The sequence below is a fragment of the Poecilia reticulata genome, chromosome 21 (genome assembly GCF_904066995.2).
Source record: "Poecilia reticulata chromosome 21, P_reticulata-male-v2, whole genome shotgun sequence".
Classification (NCBI taxonomy): domain Eukaryota; kingdom Metazoa; phylum Chordata; class Actinopteri; order Cyprinodontiformes; family Poeciliidae; genus Poecilia; species Poecilia reticulata.
This window is the reverse complement of record NC_088850.1, coordinates 808895-829140: the sequence shown is the minus strand read 5'-3', so window position 1 is coordinate 829140 and position 20246 is coordinate 808895. Positions and strand designations below refer to the sequence as shown.

The following is a 20246-nucleotide window of genomic DNA, read 5'->3' as shown; positions in this document are numbered from 1 at the left end:
CGCCCGATCTGTTCGTTTTCAGGTTGATTTCCGCCGCCAACCGGAAGTTGGTATGTTGTGCTTACTGTTAGCTGTTAGCCGTTAGCTGTGTGGTGTTTATGTCTTGCTTTGCGGCGGATTTTTCTTCATAAAACTCAAATTTTCTCCTGTTGTTATGGATTATGGCTTCGTTGACTGTCACTGTCACATATCAGCCCCTGAGTTCCAGCAGGTAAGGCCCAACATACGTCAGTTTTCTGGAAAATATTAAAAAAAAATAGCCCAAAATATGGAGAAAAGTTTTCATTTTAGTACTGGAAACAGAAGATCATAGAAAATATTTACATTATTTCCTCCCTCGTTGCTCAGATCTTCCGTTCTCTTGTTATTTTTCCATTTCAATATTTAGTCTCTCTAATTCATGCTGAATTTGATGTCTTTTTGTGCCAATCAGATGAGAAAGTAATTATAAATTATGAATTTGACTATTGCACCCTCCATAAGTGTAAGTAGGTACAGGAATGATGCTAATTAGCTCCTCCAGGCATAAAGGATGAAACACATCGTTATATTTCAAATACAGTGAAATTCTGTAACTTTTCTTTGCTACACAGCCAATGAGCTCCGAGCCCCTTTCTGCGATATGAGATCATCCATCCATTTTCTTACACCCTTGTCCCTCAGTGGGGTCGGGAGGGTTGCTGGTGCCTCTCCAGCCAACGTTCCGGGCGAGAGGCCGGGTCACCCTGGACGGCGGGGTCACCTGGACAGGTCACCAGTCTGTCGCAGGGCAACACAGAGACACACAGGACAAACAACCACACAGACACACTCACACCTAGGGGTAATTTGGAGAGACCAATCAACCTGACAGTCATGTTTCTGGACTGTGGGAGGAAACCGGAGTACCTGGAGAAAACCCACCATGCACAGGGAGAACATGGAGACTCCATGCAGAAAGACCGGGAATCGAACCCAGAACCTTCTTGCTGCAAGGCAGCAGCTCTACCAACTGCACCACTGTACATATCGCTTATTAATACTAAATAAAATAAACTGTAATACTATTAATACACTTCCACTCTTTAGCTGCCTAGTGTCACCAAAAAGCATCATAAAGCTAATAAGTAATAATTTGCAGAATTTTGACTAAATGTTTATTTTAAGACACTTGTGAGCCTAAATACTTTATTGCGCATCCAGCAGGATTCACTGCCCTTTGGTCACTTCAGCTTCCATGAAAAGCTTGTAATTCACACTGCGGCCACTAGATGGTGTCAAAGCACCGTTTGTTTATTCACTCATCTTTTATTCACTCATCTTTTTATGTTTTTTAGAAAACTAAATTTTGAAAAATCTGGAATGTCTACATGTAAAGTGTGTTTTAATCCTTTCACTTTAATAATCTGGAGAATCTTTGACTAGGCCATTCCAACACATAAATCTGCTCTGATCTGAACCAACCCCTCATGTTAATTTCTGGTTTATTTGGAAGTTATGATGGAATAACTTCTGTTTTAAATAACTTCTGTTTGCGTTTGGTTCGTCCTTCTGGACCAGCATCCGGTTCCCGGTTCTGTTTGTGTTCTGTTGGTCGTAACGGGACCAAATGTGTAAAGGTCAGCGCCTTCTGAAGACTTCAGATCTCAGCCGTCTCGTTTCTCTTCTGCAGGATCTTCCGGATGTGATCCACAGAACCAGGCAGGTAAAAACTCCTCTTTAAGAACCTCATCATAACTGTCCTTTGCGATTACTTTGACTACACCAAACCAATGAAGCCCCCATGTGTTCAGGCCGGGGTGAAGACTCTGGTGGCCGTCACAGAGGAAGTGGAGGAATTCTCCAGAGTTCTCCGTCTGCAGGAAAGGTCAGCGCTCCAGGATCCATGTTACAGAAACCTTCCGACCCGAAGGAGGTTCTGGTTTCCAGTCCAGCGGCTCTGAGCACCAGAATATAAACAAACTGTAGTTTAAAGTACAGGCAGGTCTCATGATTCCAGGATTCCTCCCAGCTGGTCGTCTCCTCCCTTTCGTTCCCACAGATATCCGGACCTGGTGGCTCCGTGTCTGGGCTGCACCCCCTGCAGGCCGCCGGGGGTCAGCGCAGCGTCCGGCCTCAGGTAACAACAACCTTCACTTCTGCTTTATTGACTTTGAAGATCCGTGGAGCGTATCGGTGGCGGGAGGAAAACCCGGACCGGAGCGCCTGCTGGGAACTCTGCTTGTTCTTCAAGGGATTCGGGAACGCCACGATCCAACCGACTCTGAGGGGGAAAGACTCGGCTTTATTCACTGAAAATCAGCAAATTTAGTCCTTTATGATTAAAAAACAAAACATCATTTATTATATTATTTAGAAATTAGTTAATAGATTAAATAATTTCTAAAAAAAATATTAATTTTGTAAGAAGAAAAAGAAATTCCAGCTTTCAGCAGAAAACCTGGAAGATAATGGAGACCTGGAAAAACATCTGGAGTTTGATTTAGATCCATCATCCATCATTCATTCATTCATCATCCATCATTCATTCATTCATTCATTCATCCATCATCCATCATTCATCCATCCATCATTCATTCATTCATCCATCCATTCATTCATTCATCCATCCATCCATCCATCCATCCATCCATCCATCCATCCATCATCCATTCATTCATCCATCCATCCATCCATCCATCCATCCATCCATTCATTCATCATCCATCCATCCATCCATCCATCCATCCATCCATCCATCCATCATCCATCATTCATTCATCCATCCATCATCCATCCATTCATTCATCATCCATCCATCCATCCATCCCTCCATCCATCCATCCATCCATCCATCCATCCATCCATTCATTCATCATCCATCCATCCATCCATCCATCCATCCATCCATCCATCATCCATCATTCATTCATCCATCCATCATTCATCCATTCATTCATCATCCATCCATCCATCCATCCATGCATCCATCCATCATTCATCCATCATCCATCATTCATTCATTCATCATCCATCATTCATTCATTCATTCATTCATTCATCATCCATCATTCATTCATTCATTCATTCATCCATCATCCATCATTCATCCATCCATCATCCATCATTCATTCATTCATCCATCATTCATTCATTCATTCATCCATCCATCCATCCTGAAGGACTAACCTAGTTACCATCTTCACTTCATCCCATAAATGTTTGTTTGTTTCTTTAATCCTGGTATCAAACTCAGAGTCTAAAGTTTTCTGTGAAATCTTCTCATCGTCTCGTTCAGTTTTAGAGGAAAACTTGTTTTTCTGAATCAAATCTTTTTGCTGATGATGTTTTGTTTCCATCAGGACCTGGAAGAAGCTCTGCCTCTTTTCTACAGCCACAGAGAACGACTGGTCGCCATCGGAGAGGTGAACGCCGCTCTGATGTCACTCTGACGTCACTGATGTCGCTCTGATGTCACTATGATGTCACTCTGTTCTCTGACTAGTTTAATAGGAAAGGAGCCATATTTTATTTTCAGTCTTTTACAGATAATGACGTTTCCCTCTGGTGATTAATCATGTATCCATATGATTCTTCAGAACTGTGATGTATTGAAATTTGGTTATTTCAGAGGCCGACTAGTCTGATTCGGCTGAAGCAGTGGTCAGATTCAACCAGCAGGGGGAGAACTTCCTCCTTTTAACGCCGGAGCTGAAGCGTTTCATTAAAACTCTTCTCTTCTTCAGGGCTTTGACAGAACCAGTTACTCTAAGCTTCATCCTCTAGTCATCGTCTGTAAAATTCATATTTCCAGGACCAAAAACGGGAAGTTTTGTCTTTTGTTCCTGAAGTTGGAAGAGGTTCTGATCCGTTTCCGGTTTGGTTCTGGAGATAAACTTGTTCTGGTCCGAAGTTCTGACAGAAATGAGAAGCAGAGCGTCATCAGCGTCCGCTGTGGTCCGGAACGGATTCTGATTGAGTCCAGATAGTTTTGGGAAAACATTTATTCCTGACCTAATTTCTTATTGTGACATATAAATTACTAATCAGGAATGTTTCAGTTTTCCGGATCAGGAATGTTTCAGTTTTCCGGATCAGGAATGTTTCAGTTTCCTGCTCTGGCTCCAGGTCGGGTTGGATTTCACTCCGTGGTGCGCTCCGACCCAGCAGGACAGAGACGACCAGATGAAGGTCTTCATCAGACAGCTGGACGTCGCCATGGAGATGGACCTACCTGTGTGAGCTCAGCTAACTGATGACATCATCGCTCCATAAAAGGTCGCTCATCACTTTAACCGGGCCAATAATCAGTCGGCTGTCTCTACAGGAACGTCCACTCCCGCTCTGCAGCCAAAGTCACCATAGACACCATGAGACGGCGAGGTGAGTGTCTCTGTCCCCTTCAGGACGGAGGGAGATGTCCGTCCTCTCACTCCGTCTCCCTGCAGGGATCAGCAGAGCTCTGCTGCATAACGTCTCTGGGAAGCCGGCTGCAGCTATGGAGGCTGTGGAGGCCGGATTCTTCTTCTCTTTCCCTCCTGCTGTCTGCAGGAACCAGCAGGTAAGACGGGTCACCATGTCCACCAACACCTGGTGGACAGGAAAAGTTCTACCTTGTACCATGGAGGTCCACAGATCCAAACCACAATGAAATGTTGTGGATGTGAGCTTCCCAATAATACAGTTGGAAGGTTGGAGGTGACAGTCCGCCGCTGAATTTGCATCTATGAAGTGAGGATTAGTGGTTTTCCACCTGTAGGAACCCAGAGCTCACCTGATCCGACGTTTAGAAAAAATGCTTTGGCAGAAAAAGTGGGAGACAGTTGAGCAAGAATAGGAATTTGGGTAAAATGTTCATTTTAAAGGAATTAATTTTACCGATAAGCAAGAGAGATAAATTATTCCATCTTTGGAGGTGAAATTTGATAAATTAAAGGCTAAAGATTAGCTGTGAAAGAGCTTAGTGGTCTGTTTCCTCTGACCCCGAGGTACGCAAAGCCAGAGGAGTGAAAATAGTTACTCTGTAACCTGAAGAGGATCCAAATCTCTGAAGAGCAGATAAATTAACCCTTTAAGCATCAAATCCACTCTGGCCGTTGGCTCTCCGTTCCTCCTGAAATGTTTCAGACATTCAGTTTCTTTAGCCTCAGAATAACTGAGATGTTTCCGTCACTGAGAAGCAGTCAGAGTAAACGGCTCGGCTCCAGCGACTGACCAGAGACCGGCTGATCCAGCGGATCCCTCTGGATCACATCTGCCTGGAGATGGACGCTCCGGCCCTCGGCCTCCACAGGAACGTGAGTCAGTCGCCGCCGTCCCTCAGGGACAGACGCTGAGACGACCGTCCTCCTCCTGTCCCCGTCTGCTCGACAGGAGAGGAACGAGCCGGCTAACATCGCCCTGTCCTGCAGCTACATTGCTAAGGTCAAAGGTCAGACGCCAGAAACGGTCCGGGAGGTCACGACTCAGAATGCCTACAGGCTGTTCAGCAGAGCCAGCAGATAATCAGAGTAAATATCATAATATACTTATTAAATAACTGCTTTTTATTTATCATTTAGCCAAAAAGCTGGAAAACTTTCATCTGAGACGGAATAAAAGTTGATTAAAAATGTTTTCTGAGATAAAGTTCAGTTTCCATCAGTTTTATTTTTTAATTTTCTTTCATTTCCAGCAAACCCTGAGGAACACCAGGAACACCATGCTGCTCAGCGCGGATTTCATTTCAGTTTTAATACATGTAGAAACATCTAGGTGACTTTACAGAACCGGTCTTCAGTCAGAGGCCTCTTTGGATTGCTTACACGACTGACTGCTACAGGAGATCCTGGGTTCTGGTTCTGGTCGTTTTGTTTGCACCAAGTGGCATTTATCTGAAAATGAAGCAAAGGAAAAATAAACTGAGGAATGGGTGACATGTTTTTTTTATTTTTATTGTTAAAACTGATGAGCAGGAAATTAAATTCTTACATAAATGTAAATAAACACGTTTAAAAATGATTAGAACTGTGAAGTTTGTCAAAATTTGTTTTGTTTATTCTTCAAACTCATTTTGCTTAGCATAACAGTCATTTTCTCCGGATCTATTTTTGAGATATACATTATTGTGCCAGTTAGTGGTTGCCATAGTAACCAGTAACCGGCGCTCGTTTCCGTCTGTAACTGCAGTTTGTATCAGGATTAGCTTTGTGTTACAAGTATTACACATTTTGACATATTTTAGACATTTCAGGGTTTCATGGTAATTTCGCCTTGTTCTGTAAAAGGTTTTAACTTCACTGGGAGCCGTTGCTGGGTTGGTTTCTGGTCATTAAATCCAATAACCAAACTGGGAATAAAGTAACGGATTGTGTGTCATCTGATTCAAACTCCACCGCCTCCGGTTCTGCCTGCAAATGAAACAAACTCCTCACAGCTCTGGTCGAAGTGCTTCCGCTCCGGTAGTTTCACCGGGAACCGCCATTCGATGCAGGCCGCCCTGCGCTGCTGCCCGCCGGTCAGCGCGTTCAGCAGCACCGCGCTGGTCCTCAGGTGGTTCCGGTAGTGCCTCCGCTCGGCCCGCTCCCAGGACTCCCGGGGGTCTGATTCCACCCGACACCAGGTCTCCGCCCGCATGTTGGGCTCCAGCAGAACCCGCTGCCCCTCGGACCCGGACATCTTTCTTTCCCCGTGTCCGGTATTAAATAAATAATCCCCAACGGTTCAGTTTGTGTTGCTAACCGCGTTGGCATGGCAACGGGAGACGTCGTCCTGCTCCTTGCGTTCCAAAGATCATTCATGCCGAAAGATGTTCCACTCCGAAGATTTTTCTTTCGCTGTGACGTTTCCATAGCAGCCGCTCGCTTCCTTATTTTATTCGTGCGATGAGTCACTCAGGCTTAAATAAATAAACGGAGCAGTTTGATGTATGATCATCATGAATTTGTACGGTTGTTAATTTTTAGTTTTAGCCAATTGTATCACTGATGTATTTTACACATGTTTTCTGTTTTTCTCTGTTGATCTGAAATAAAAAAATGCAGCTCCAACTTTTAAAAAAAATATATTACATGTGATCAAATTGAGTTTGTCAAAACTTAATTTATCTAAGTTTGTTTAACATGACATCTTAATAAACTTAATATATTTACTTGGATAAATTTAATTTGATTAGTTCTAACAAATTAACTCGTTTTTAAGTTGGATCACCTGTTTCCTTTTTTCAGTGTATGATGGGAAAAGAACGGACCTCAAACCACCTCATGCCTCACCCACTGTATCGATGCTGTTTGTAGTTTTTGTTTTTAAATTGTATTACTTTCAGTCATGACTGACAGGAGAAACTATCATCTAACTCAGAGTTCCTCCCCCCTGGTGGAGGACGCCCCGGCCCTCCTTCCTGTCCTCCATGTTTCAGGTGTTTCCTTCTGTATCTCTGGGTGATTAACAGGCCCTGACGGTCATGCAGTGATTTGGATCAGCGGTTCTGGAGCAGAGGCTCATCTAGAACATGCAGAGCAGGGGGCCTGAGGACCAGGGGGGGAAACACTGATTTAAAATGAGCAAGTCTGAGCCCTCCTGTGAAAACCAGAACAATGAACACGAAGGAGGATTCTGTGGTTCTGTCCAAACCGGTCAGCAAGACGTCAGAAGGCAGCTCGTTTGTTTTTATTGTAAATATGACGATTGGTTGGCACATGACCAAAAACTAAACCAGGTTTAACACTAAACCAGCACTGGTTTAGTGTTAAACCTGGTTTAGTGTTAAACACTGGTTTAGTGTTAAACCTGGTTTAGTGTTAAACACTGGTTTAGTGTTAAACCTGGTTTAGTGTTAAACACTGGTTTAGTGTTAAACCTGGTTTAGTGTTAAACCTGGTTTAACACTAAACCAGCACTGGTTTAGTGTTAAACCTGGTTTAGTGTTTAACTGGTTTAGTGTTAAACCTGGTTTAGTGTTTAACACTGGTTGTTCTGTCCCTGTTTAAAATGAGAATCAGCTGTTTCATGTACTGATGCTGATGACATAAAATCTTTTAAAGCCAAATTAATTTTGACGAATTCAGAATGTAAATAGGCTTATTTTATAATCCATGAGGGAAAGAAATGTGAGTTCATACTAGGGTTTGAACCGATTAGTCGACTAGTCGGTTCTTTTCTCTGCAATGAGTCGCAATCAGATGACAAAACTGATTTTTCCAAGGAAATGAAAGAAGGTGGACCAGGTGAGTTCGTCAGAAAGCTCAAATTGTATAAAAATGTAAATAATTTAACAAAGACAAACTGTAAATTACAGCGTAGGCTCCCGCATTGGGGCGTTGCGGCGCGGTGGTTAGCGCGGCGCCCCGCATACAGAGGCTTCAGCCCGCGGTGGTCAGGAGTCCGACTCCCGTCCTCCATTCGCTGGGCCCATCAGGCCTCTCTCCCTCTCCTCTCTCTGCCCCCTTACAGTCAGATTGCTGTCAAATAAACGAAAAAATCCTTAAAAAAGAAAAACTACCGGAGTAACGTGCGTCAACGCGTCATGATGTCAGGCTTTTTTATCCCCCAGCTGATCAGCGTCATTCTGCGTACTGAAGTTTTTAACCTAGCAGCTTTACGCTCTTATAAAATATGGTTTGACTGCATCTGTAAACTAAGACCAAGCTTCACCCTGAGGGTCAGATAGAGGTCATCTCTGCCACCGCCTGCATGTCGGTTCAGAGCCGCTGCTGAGTCAGCAGAGCTTCCCGCTGCTGAGTCAGCAGAGCTTCCCGCTGCTCATCGGGTGGAGGAGCAGCGGGAAGCTCTGCTGGATTCAACTGTAACCAAACGGGATCCGTTCATAATACGTTTGGTTTGTGAGGATCCAGAAGCGCCACGTGGTCAGTGAGGTAACTGGACTCCTATAGGAGTAACTGTCCAGAGATCATCAGCACCAGCAGGTGTTTGGAAAAAAGTCAGACCGACTTTATACAACCAGCTTTTCTCCGCTGCTCAGGAAGAATCATCAGTTTATTGCTCTTTTAATTCTGCATAATAGACTCAGTAAAAGCGGGAGAAGAGTGTAGGGGTCAATATTTGCAGTAAAAATAGCTGATAAAACCTCCAAGTAGTTGTGAAGGGATTTTGCGCTTACATCACTATGACGTCATGGCGACTAGTCGACATCGACTATTATCACGATGTAGTCGACCTTTAAAAATATGTAGTCGTTCAACCCCTAGTTCATACATGTCTACCATCTGATGAAGGAAGGAAGTGTGTATCATGGATTAGTGATCAGGTGCAGCAGGTGAACCTCCAGGTCACTCTGGGATTAGGATTAGAGCAGATGATGGGCTGGGCATATGGGGGCTAATTGGAGCTAACAGCTAAATCCCTTTGTCATCATCCAGGTTTAAACAAGATACATTTAGGAAATGTAAAGTTTTCTGGATCTGAGAGCTTTATTTTGAAAGGTCAACACAATCGATGCTTAAATGCTGGTTTTGTTTGTGAAGCTGAACTTAAATGTGCAATAATTGTTTTATTCAGGTTGGAGGAAACTGATGGTTTTGGTCTCATTTACCAACTAATTCAAATTATATTAGACAATAAATTGTCCCAGAAGTTATTGCAATATTATTATTTTAGATGATTTTCAACTAATATGTTAATACCATAATAAACAAGACCAGTAAAGTTTTAACATAATGAACATTTAACACTGGAACTGGGAGACATTTTAAATATCCCAACAAAAGATAAAACAAATAAAATGAATTATGGAGTCATGGAGGCTGGTTGAGACAGAAACACCAGACTGAAGACTTTCATCATTCAGCTTTTATGGAATGAGAAAAACAGTAAGTTATCATTTATTATGCAATTTACTGATTTTTTTTTAAATAAATTAATTTAAAAATATGTAATATTTGACTCTTTATCTTTAAATAAATAAATGTTTTAGTATAACTTTAGTTATTTGTGAATCCTCGATTCCAACAGATAAAATATGGAACCCTTTATTTTGAAGAGCATTTCTGAACTTCATTTATAAATGCTTTGTTTTGTCCCCCCCATGTTATTCTGCCCTGGGCCCCGCAGGACTTCCCACCGCCTCTGTCTGTTGCATCAGCGGGTATTTAACAGGATGTGGGAGCCGCTCGGCTATTGGCTGCTCGGCATCGGAAGGCCGGGCGGGTTTTACCGGCCGAACCGGAGGCTGCATGCCGCTCCGGGATGCTGGCGGCGGACTAGACTCCGCTGCGGAGGGATTTTAATCATCCATTCCGGCAGAACGGAGCGTCTTCTGAAGAGGAAACGACTGTTTTCTGTTTCTATGTCGCTTCCGCTTCCAGCTCTTCATCCGTGACGCCATGGTGGCGGGAGAGCTCGTGCAGGAGCATCTGCGCGCGGACACCGGCGCACCTGACGACATCACGGTTGTCAGGAAGAGTCCGCAACCGGAGGGCGCACGGCGGCCAGCCGACACCGACTCCTGCTCCGATCCGGCATGTGGTGGGCCCGACCAGCACCGGGACCCGGAGGAGCTGGAGGTGCCGCCGGATGAGAGAGCGGCGATGCTGCCCGGCGCCGGTGGAGGAGAGGCGGAGGAGGCGGGAGGGAGGGCGCCGGAAACCAGGGTGTATTGGCGGCGGTTCGCGGTTCTGGCCGTGTTCAGCCTGTACTCCCTGGTGAACGCCTTCCAGTGGATCCACTACAGCATCATCACCAACGTGTTCACCAGATACTACGGCGTCACCAGCGACAAGGTGGACTGGCTGTCCATCGTGTACATGGTGGCCTACATCCCGCTCATCTTCCCGGCCACCTGGCTGCTGGACCGCCGCGGTCTGCGGCTCACGGCCCTGCTGGGCGCGGGGCTCAACTGCGCAGGCGCCTGGCTCAAGTGCGCCAGCGTCAGCCCCGACCGGTTCGGGGTCACCGTGACGGCGCAGGTCATCTGCTCCGTGGCGCAGGTCTTCATCCTCGGCCTGCCGTCCCGCATCGCCTCGGTGTGGTTCGGACCGCGGGAGGTTTCCACCGCGTGCGCCACCGCCGTGCTGGGGAACCAGGTGAGTGGTGCGCGCGCAGCCGCCGCACGTTGCTAACGGCAGCCGGTTTAAACTCAGAGGCGCTTCCGGCACATTTAAAATGAGAAAATAAAAAATGTGTTGGATAAAATGCAGTAACTAGATTATTTTAACACTCAGCTGAACGCGATTCATTTTCAGTTAACTAATTAATTACTGACAGATAAAGATGCTTTATTATTGTAGTGAAGCTAAAACTGAGTTTTTAAATAATTCATATTTATGTTCTTTATGGGTTTTTGGGTCTAAATCAGCTTCACTGGTTTTATGAAGACACACTTTAATCATTCAGGTCCAATTTCAATAAGAAACGGTCTTAATTTCTTATAAATGTAGTTTCCTGCATTTCAGGCGCGCGCACATGATGGCAGCTGCTGTCAATCAGCTCTGGGTTTGTGCTGCTCTCCCTCACCTGGAGCATGTGAGCTTTATGTACATGATGTTTTGACACAAAAGATTTTTTTTCTCCGCCATTTTAAAGAGAGTTTGATCATTTAAAAAATCCCAAATGAATCTTTTCCTTTTTGAACGGAGGAACATCTGAAGCTCCGCCCGGCGCGTCCAGCCGCGACGCGTCCAGCCGCGGCGCGTCCAGCCGCAGCGCGTCCAGCCGCAGCGCGACCAGCCGCGGCGCGTCCAGCCGCGGCGCGTCCAGCCGCGGCGCGTCCAGCCGCGGCGCGCACCGATTTATTGCAACCGCAAAATACGCACAATGACGTCGGAGATGGATGGATGTGGCAAATATCTGGAAGATTAAAAACATAATGAATGGATGTCAAAATCCTCCACAGCAGGACAAACTAGGTCCATCCCATCAGGACGTTTTGGGCGCAGCGCCGCCATCTGGCGCAGATTATGTTTGCTGTTCCGCTAATTGTGCGGGAAAGAGCCGGACCGAACCCAGCCGAACCGATGACCGTATTTTTACATTAAAAACAAAGTGATTAAACTTTAATGTGCTTATTATTTAACAAACAAATTAATTCCAACAGAGACCTGAAGCATCAGCAGCCATAATGGCGGCTGATTGGCTGATTGGCTGATCGGGCCGTAAAGTGGGGGGCCGCGGCCCCTGGGCCCCCCTGTTGGTTAATCATTGACCAGCAAATAAATTAAAACATTTCAGTTTAGAATCTGTAGACATCCTTAGAGCTGCAATAATTGGTGATCAAAGTATTTTTAATATTTTGATAAAATAAAGACATTGTGATTCAGTTCCTGTGTTCTTCATTAGCAGATCTGAGTTTTTGTTAATGACGCCTTTATTAACCAACCCTCAGATTTTCAGCTCATATTTTACCGGAAACTTTTCCACATTTATCCGTTTTCATCTTTGTGTTTCAGCTGGGGACGGCCATCGGCTTCCTGCTGCCGCCGGTTCTGGTACCAAACACACCGGAGGACCCGGACCGAACAGGTGACTGGGCAAAACCAGAACCGGAACCGGATCTGGACTGGGCGCTTCCAGAACCGGAACCGGATCTGGACTGGGCAAAACCAGAACCGGATCTGGACTGGGCGTTTCCAGAACCGGATCTGGACTGGGCGCTTCCAAAACCAGAACCGGATCTGGACTGGGCAAAACCAGAACCAGAACCGGATCTGGACTGGGCGCTTCCAGAACCGGATCTGGACTGGGCGTTTCCAGAACCGGAACCGAATCTGGACTGGGCAAAACCAGAACCAGAACCGGATCTGGACTGGGCGCTTCCAGAACCGGATCTGGACTGGGCGTTTCCACACGTTACAAATGTGAAACAGGTTTTTCTCATTTCATAATTTTCTTTTCCATCACATGTGAACTTCCTGTGTTTCCTTGGCGACCGACCAATGCTTCTCATTGGTTGGTTTCTGGAAGCAGCTAAAGGTGATCTCCTGTCCCTCAGGTCGCAACATCAGCATCATGTTTTATGGGACAGCTGCTGTTTCCACGGGCCTCTTCGTCCTCACCGTCATAGGTACACACACACACACACACACACACACACACACACACACACACACACACACACAGCTTCACATTTCTACCCACATTAGCACTTAGCCGTCAGGCTAACTTGTTAGCTCACATTCTGACTGAAAGCTTCCCGTTTTTGGATTTTGTGTCAGAGACAGAAGTGATGAAGGCTGGAGGGTCGCTTTGAGTAGGAGCATGCAAAGACATGCTAACAGCATGCAAAGTCATGCTATGCTAACAGTATGCAAAGTCATGCTATGCTAACAGTATGCAAAGTCATGCTATGCTAACAGTATGCAAAGTCATGCTAACTGCCACTGTGGTTAAAGGCAAGCCGAATCTGCAGCTCAGGTCACATGCAGGCTGCTGACCTGCAGCCAAAGGAGGTTCTTCAGAGTTCTGACTCAGATTCAGATGTACACCACACTTTTCAGATTCTTATTAGTTAAAAAAGATAACTTTCTGAATGAGAACGGTATTGATTTGTGATATTGAGCCTTAGGACTGGTAGGTGTAATACCGCCACCAGCCACTAGGGTCCTTAAATATGCTGAGTCTGCGTGTTTTGATGTTCTGTGGGTTTCATCTAACATGGAGGAGCTTCGCTCACCTGAGTGTCTTTTTGAACAGAAATCTTTGTTTTGTTTCCGTCTGTCCTGCAGTGATAACAGACAAACCGCCTCTGCCGCCCAGCCAGGCGCAGGCCGTGTTACCGGGCGTCCCGCTGGACGATTACTCCTACAAACAGTCCATCATCAACCTGGTCAAGAACAAAGCCTTCGTCCTGCTGCTCATCAGCTACGGTGAGGAGGAGAATCCCACTCTCACTTCTTCTGTTTCTGCGATTGCTCTGAGCTGCAGGGATTCACCTCAGACGGTTAAAACAGTCAAACTAACCCCATCTGGCAAACATCAGGGATTAATCACTGAAAACCTGCAGGTGTGTTTGACATTAATTCCAATAATTGAGATATTTCCAGATAAAAAGGGATTCTCTTTTTAAAGCTGCAAACAGAGTCCCAGGTTTCCCACAACCAACACTTCTGATTTTCAGTTTAGAGACATGGAGGAGAGCACTGCTAGCTAAAAGGCTAGCTACGCTAACCTAAAGCTTTAACCATAAACATTAGCTCAGCTAATGCTAAAGCAATAAACCAACATGGTATTTAGCTCAGACTAACCATAAACGCTATAGTAGCATTTCATGTAGCTGAAGCTAATGTCAAAGCAATACACCAACATGGCATTTACCTGAAGCTAATGCTAAATTGCTAACTTCAATTGAGATTATCTGCAGTTCAAAGACTGCAACCTCTAGCACCAGTTTAATGTTGACATCATAATGTTCTATATTTCCCTTAGGTTTGGTTTTTATGTCTTCTCTTTTTTTTGATCCTGTGTTTCCTCAATAACTTAAATAAAGTTATTGAGGGGAAAAAGTGCAAACAGTCTTCATCCACTTCAAAATAAGAGCGTGAATATAAACTAAACCTCAACCCAGAGGTCAAACTTTATTCAACTGACATTTTCAAAAGCAACCAAGAAAATTAACACTTTAGATTTTACTTCTAAAAATTAATTTAGGGCAAGCTAGCTGTGCTAAATGTTTCTAAAGTTAGCAGAAACGCTAAAGTGTTAAGCAAAAAATTAGCTCCACGTTTAGCACATTAGCAGAAGTGCTGTCACCACTGGTTAGCGCTTTAGCATTAGCTTCTGTTAAATACAGAGTCAGTGTAGCGCTAGCAGAGCTAATGTTTACAGCCAGCTAGTTTTTTAGCTAGCGGTGCAGAGTTCCCCAGCAGATGAGGGCTGGACAGCTGGACAGCCGGACAGCCGGACAGCTGGACAGCTGGACAGCCGGACAGCCGGACAGCCGGACAGCCGGACAGCCGGACAGCTGGACAGCCTGATAGCCGGACAGCTGGACAGCCGGACAGCCGGATAGCTGGACAGCTGGATAGTTGGACAGCCGGACAGCCGGATAGCTGGACAGCTGGATAGTTGGACAGCTGGACAGCTGGATAGTTGGACAGCCGGACAGCTGGACAGCTGGATAGTTGGACAGCTGGACAGCTGGATAGTTGGACAGCTGGACAGCTGGATAGCTGGACAGCCGGACAGCCGGATAGCTGGACAGCTGGATAGTTGGACAGCCGGATAGCTGGACAGCTGGATAGTTGGACAGCTGGACAGCTGGATAGTTGGACAGCTGGATAGCTGGACAGCCGGACAGCCGGATAGCTGGACAGCTGGATAGTTGGACAGCTGGACAGCTGGATAGTTGGACAGCCGGACAGCCGGACAGCCGGACAGCTGGACAGCCGGACAGCCGGACAGCTGGACAGCCGGACAGCCGGACAGCTGGATAGCCGGACAGCCGGACAGCTGGACAGCCGGACAGCTGGATAGCCGGACAGCCGGACAGCTGGACAGCCGGACAGCCGGACAGCCGGATAGCTGGACAGCTGGATAGTTGGACAGCTGGACAGCTGGATAGTTGGACAGCTGGACAGCTGGATAGCTGGACAGCCGGACAGCCGGACAGCTGGACAGCTGGACAGCTGGACAGCCAGACAGCTGGACTCTGACGTTGTTGCTGCGTCTGCAGGCATCCTGACCGGATCCTTCTACTCCGTCTCCACGCTGCTCAACCAGATCATCCTCCACTACTTCCAGGTAAACACCGACGGTCGCCACGGTTACAGCAGCAGCACGAAGAGACGCTGGACAACTCATGGCTGAACCCAGCAGAACCTGATCCAACCCAGCAGAACCTCTCTGGGTTCTGCTGGTCCAGAACCTCAGAACCTTCCTCTCTCTGTTCCTCAGGGTCAGGAGCTGAACGCTGGACGGATCGGACTGACTCTGGTTCTGGCCGGGATGGTCGGGTCCATCCTCTGTGGCCTTTGGCTGGACCACACCAAAACCTACAAGTAGGCCATTCACCACGTCATCCATTCACCACTTCATCCATCCATTCATCACTTCATCCATCCATTCACCACTTCATCCATTCATCACTTCATCCATCCGTCACTTCATCCATCCATTCACCACGTCATCCATTCACCACTTCATCCATCCATCACTTCATCCATCCATTCACCACTTCATCCATTCACCACTTCATCCATTCATCACTTCATCCATCCATCACTTCATCCATCCATTCATCACTTCATCCATCCATTCACCACTTCATCCATCCATTCATCACTTCATCCATCACTTCATCCATTCACCACGTCATCCATCCATCACTTCATCCATCCATTCATCACTTCATCCATTCATCACTTCATCCATCCATCGCTTCATCCATCCATCATTTCATCCATTCATCACTTCATTCATCCATCCATCACTTCATCCATTCACCACTTCATCCATCCATCACTTCATCCATCCATCACTTCATCCATCCATCACTTCATCCATCCATTCATCACTTCATCCATTCACCACTTCATCCATCCATCTATCCATCCATCACTTCATCCAGTCATCACTTCATCCATCCATCTATCCATTCACCACTTCATCCATTCACCACGTCATCCATCCATCACTTCATCCATCCATTCATCACTTCATCCATTCATCACTTCATCCATCCATCGCTTCATCCATCCATCATTTCATCCATTCATCACTTCATTCATCCATCCATCACTTCATCCATTCATCACTTCATCCATTCATCACTTCATCCATCCATTCATCACTTCATCCATCCATTCACCACTTCATCCATCCATCACTTCATCCATCCATCGCTTCATCCATCCATCACTTCATCCATCCATCGCTTCATCCATCCATCACTTCATCCATTCATCACTTCATCCATTCATCACTTCATCCATCCATTCATCACTTCATCCATCCATCACTTCATCCATCCATCACTTCATCCAGTCATCACTTCATTCATCCATTCACCACTTCATCCATCCATCACTTCATCCATCCATCACTTCATCCAGTCATCACTTCATCCATCCATCCCCTCATCCGCTCATCCCTCTCTACCTGCTCCTGTCCTCCGTTGCCAGGGTAACCACTCTCGTCGTCTACCTGCTGTCCTTCGTGGGGATGCTGGTCTTCACCTTCACCTTGGACCTGAACAACATCTACCTGGTCTTCTGCACAGCTGGAGTCCTCGGGTATGAAGGGGCGGTTCCTCTGACCTCTGACCTTTCAGGTCGCCGGATGTTTACATAGCAGAAACAAATGATGATGTCATAGTGACATCACAATGAAGGGCAGAACTCCAGATGTGTGCAGCTTTTAAAGGGCCAGCGTCGCATAAAACCACCTTTTTATCTTGCAGTGATGCTTGACTTGAGAAATCCTCTCATCTCCATGGCAACCATTCAGTTGTCCAAACGCCTGGGTGGACCTAGCCCCGCCTTCGAGGTGCAGCTCCTACAGACTAGCCAGCAGCAGTTAGCAAACACAATTATAGGAGCTGCTGCTCAGAGCCAAGCTGGTAAAAACGCTAAAGGGTTAAAAGAGGAGCCATGTTGGGACGACTTCCTGGAGGTTTTAAAGAGACAGAGGCCCAATTTCAGGATGTTAAATCAGGAAGTAATAACTGAAGGAAACATTGTTTGTCTTTGAGCTGTAAAGGAATCATGGATCAGTGAAGATGACTTTCTCCTCCTCCTGTCAGGTTCTTCATGACCGGCTACCTGCCTCTGGGCTTCGAGTTCGGCGTGGAGATCACCTACCCCGAGTCTGAGGGGACGTCGTCAGGGCTGCTCAACGCTTTCGCTCAGGTACCATGAAGACGGGACTCTGTCCTCCGATCCGTCTCCGACTGGACGCTTCAAATGTTTTCCAGTTTCACTGATAGATGTTCATTAGCACTGTAGCATTATCGTTTATCGCGATAACTTCCTGGATGATTTATCGTCCAGAGACATTTATCGTCGCTGCGTCTCGTTGCTCCTGCAGATCTTCGGCATCATCTTCACTCTGATTCAGGGCCGGCTGACCACAGCCTTCGGTCCGCTGGCCGGGAACGTCTTCCTGTCCGCCTGGATCCTGCTGGGCGTGGTTCTGACCGGTAGGCCGGGTCCATCGCTGATGATGTCATCAGAAGCCGCGGCGCTCTGACATGTTGTTTTTGTTTTCAGCTTTAATAAAGTCGGAGCTGAAACGACACAACGTCAACATGGCGATGGAGAGCAAAGCCCTGCAGGCGGTGAGTGTTTCCTCCAGACGCGTCAGAGCAGCGGCCATGTTGGGAGGGGCAGGTCTACCTGAAAAGCTCAGCTGCTGTTAGAGGAACAAAAGTTTAATTTTATGCAGGAATATATTTATTCACCAGATGAACATAATCCCCAACATGAACCACAGTTTGGATACAGAAACGACAGCAAAGTAGATTTTATTGAAATAAAAATTAAACTTTATATTTTTATCGTGTTTGTCAGATGTTAGCTAAAATGGCTGCTGCGTTAGAAACGTTTCCACAACGTTGAAACTTCAGCTTCAGAACTGAACCTGTGTGGATTTCTGGCTCATTAGCATTAGCTAACATATTAGCTTGCTGTACTTCCTGCCGAGACGCCCTCGGTGTGCGCGACCTCTAAACGCTGCCTCCTCATGTCTGTCCAGTAAATCTTCTCTGAACGCGGTGAAAAGCGTCTGGCTCTGTAAATCTGGACGTGAACTTTAACTGTCCAGCCTGTTGCTGGGGACGGACGGCGTCCCCCAGACAGACTGTCCTCTGCTGACCAATCAGCTGCTGCCTGCTGCTTCTTCCCACCATAATTCCCTTGTGTCTAAGAGGATTCATTAAAGGGCCGGTATCATGTGATCTCCCACCTCAAAATGCCATTTCATAGCACAGTCAGTAACTGTGTTACCTTTAGTTACCATATATGTCCATTTTGACCTAAGAGATGCTTTACTTCCTGGGCATTGGGCTGATTCTAGATGATGCCGTTTGGTCTGCTGCCATCTGGCGGCGGCGCTGAGAACTGCAGGAACCAGAACCTAATCCTGTCCTTCCGTCCGCAGCGTCCCGCCGGTCGCCATGGCGACCGTCCAGCAGGACATCAAGCCAACGGCGTCCAGCTGGAGCCTTCGCTCGGCGTCTCCAGGGAAACGTCTCTGTGAGAGCCAGAACCAAGCCCAGTCAGCTCCAGAACCCGGTCGGGTCCAAGTTGTTACTTGGATTCAGGAACCGTCACAGCAACGCTCCGAGTCGGGTCGCTGCGTCTGGAGCTTCAGAACCCAGATCTCCTGCTGCTTCTCGGACCGGATCCTGGAGGGAGCTGCTCCTGGTCCAACCAGAACCATGATGACTGGACCAGAACCAGAACCTGGACCATGTCTCAGCTGGTCCCAGTTCTGGACTGAACCATGACAGACAATCAGCTGCTCCTCAGAGTTCTGCAGCACAAACCGGTCCGGACCCAACAGAACCAGGGGGAACAGTGCACAGAAAAGCACAACTTCCTGTTTCCCATTGCAGTGTTTTCTAAGTCGGGCCTGCGGGGGGCGCTGTGGCGCCTCAGAAGGTTGGAGGGAAGATGAGAAAGAAATGCAAACATCCCGTACATTTTTTAATCTTAAATTTATCTAATATTCAATCATGTTTTTCTAAAATAAAAGGTAAGATGGATATAAGTTAAGATAATTTATGTAAATGCATGATTTTCTCATCGAATCCATTTTTCCTCCAAGAGGGAAATGAAAAACTTTCTGACAAACGGCACAAAAAATCATGAGAACTTTGAGAATAACATAAAATTTGATGTGATTAATATAAAATATTGTAATGAAAAATTGTATTATGTGGTAATAAAGTCATAATATATCATGGCCAATTAAAACCAGATGTTATGAGTTAGCATTTATGCTAAATTAATGTAATAATTATTGAATAAAAACATTATAAATGTTTGTTTCTTTGCATGTTTTGTGTCTTTGAGTTTGCAAAAAAGGTCAGAGGTCAATGCTCTTCCGGAGGTTTGCGAACTTCCCGTTTCCTGTTCAGGTATTAAACTCCTGAAACAATTTTTGAGGATTTGCTGTCATCGTAGTTTCATAACTTTTATTTTGTGGAAAAATCGGTTCTGTGTTCAGAGCCGGAGATGGTATCCTGACACCTGCTGCTATTTTTCCCCAACTCGCCTCAAAGCGCCCATTTAGCTAACCTAAACATTTAGCTAATGTAAGCTAATACACTGCTAGCGGTAGCACTCATGCTAACATTATCTTTAAGGCTAAGGGTGGCATTGTGTGTAGTTTAGATTTTAAAGCTAAACTAACAGTAGCAT

At 46.1% G+C, this 20246-nt stretch overlaps 3 protein-coding genes across 3 annotated transcripts; 2 read left to right on the top strand and 1 right to left on the bottom strand.

Annotated features, from left to right (window-relative positions):
- Positions 1–27: 27 nt before the first annotated feature.
- On the top strand, positions 28–5958 carry tatdn3 (TatD DNase domain containing 3). The gene is given in 12 exon segments (XM_008397049.3): positions 28–211; positions 1652–1684; positions 1773–1846; positions 2021–2043; positions 2046–2098; positions 3321–3383; positions 4087–4196; positions 4286–4341; positions 4407–4519; positions 5166–5255; positions 5332–5468; positions 5633–5958. Coding segments are annotated over 11 exon segments (804 nt in total). The 5' UTR covers positions 28–154; the 3' UTR covers positions 5464–5468; positions 5633–5958.
- Positions 5588–6711, bottom strand: spata45 (spermatogenesis associated 45). The gene is made up of 2 exons (XM_008397050.3): positions 6372–6711; positions 5588–5831 (listed from the first exon to the last, which is right to left on the bottom strand). The coding sequence occupies exons 1-2, from the start codon at positions 6613–6615 to the stop codon at positions 5734–5736; spliced, it is 342 nt and encodes a 113-aa protein (XP_008395272.2). The 5' UTR covers positions 6616–6711; the 3' UTR covers positions 5588–5733.
- Positions 6712–9828: 3117 nt separating this feature from the next.
- Positions 9829–19869, top strand: flvcr1 (FLVCR choline and heme transporter 1). Its single transcript, XM_008397039.3, has 11 exons — positions 9829–10976; positions 12339–12411; positions 12881–12952; positions 13614–13754; positions 15560–15627; positions 15781–15884; positions 17007–17117; positions 17627–17732; positions 17911–18022; positions 18093–18160; positions 18982–19869. The coding sequence occupies exons 1-11, from the start codon at positions 10278–10280 to the stop codon at positions 19078–19080; spliced, it is 1653 nt and encodes a 550-aa protein (XP_008395261.2). The 5' UTR covers positions 9829–10277; the 3' UTR covers positions 19081–19869.
- Positions 19870–20246: the final 377 nt, after the last annotated feature.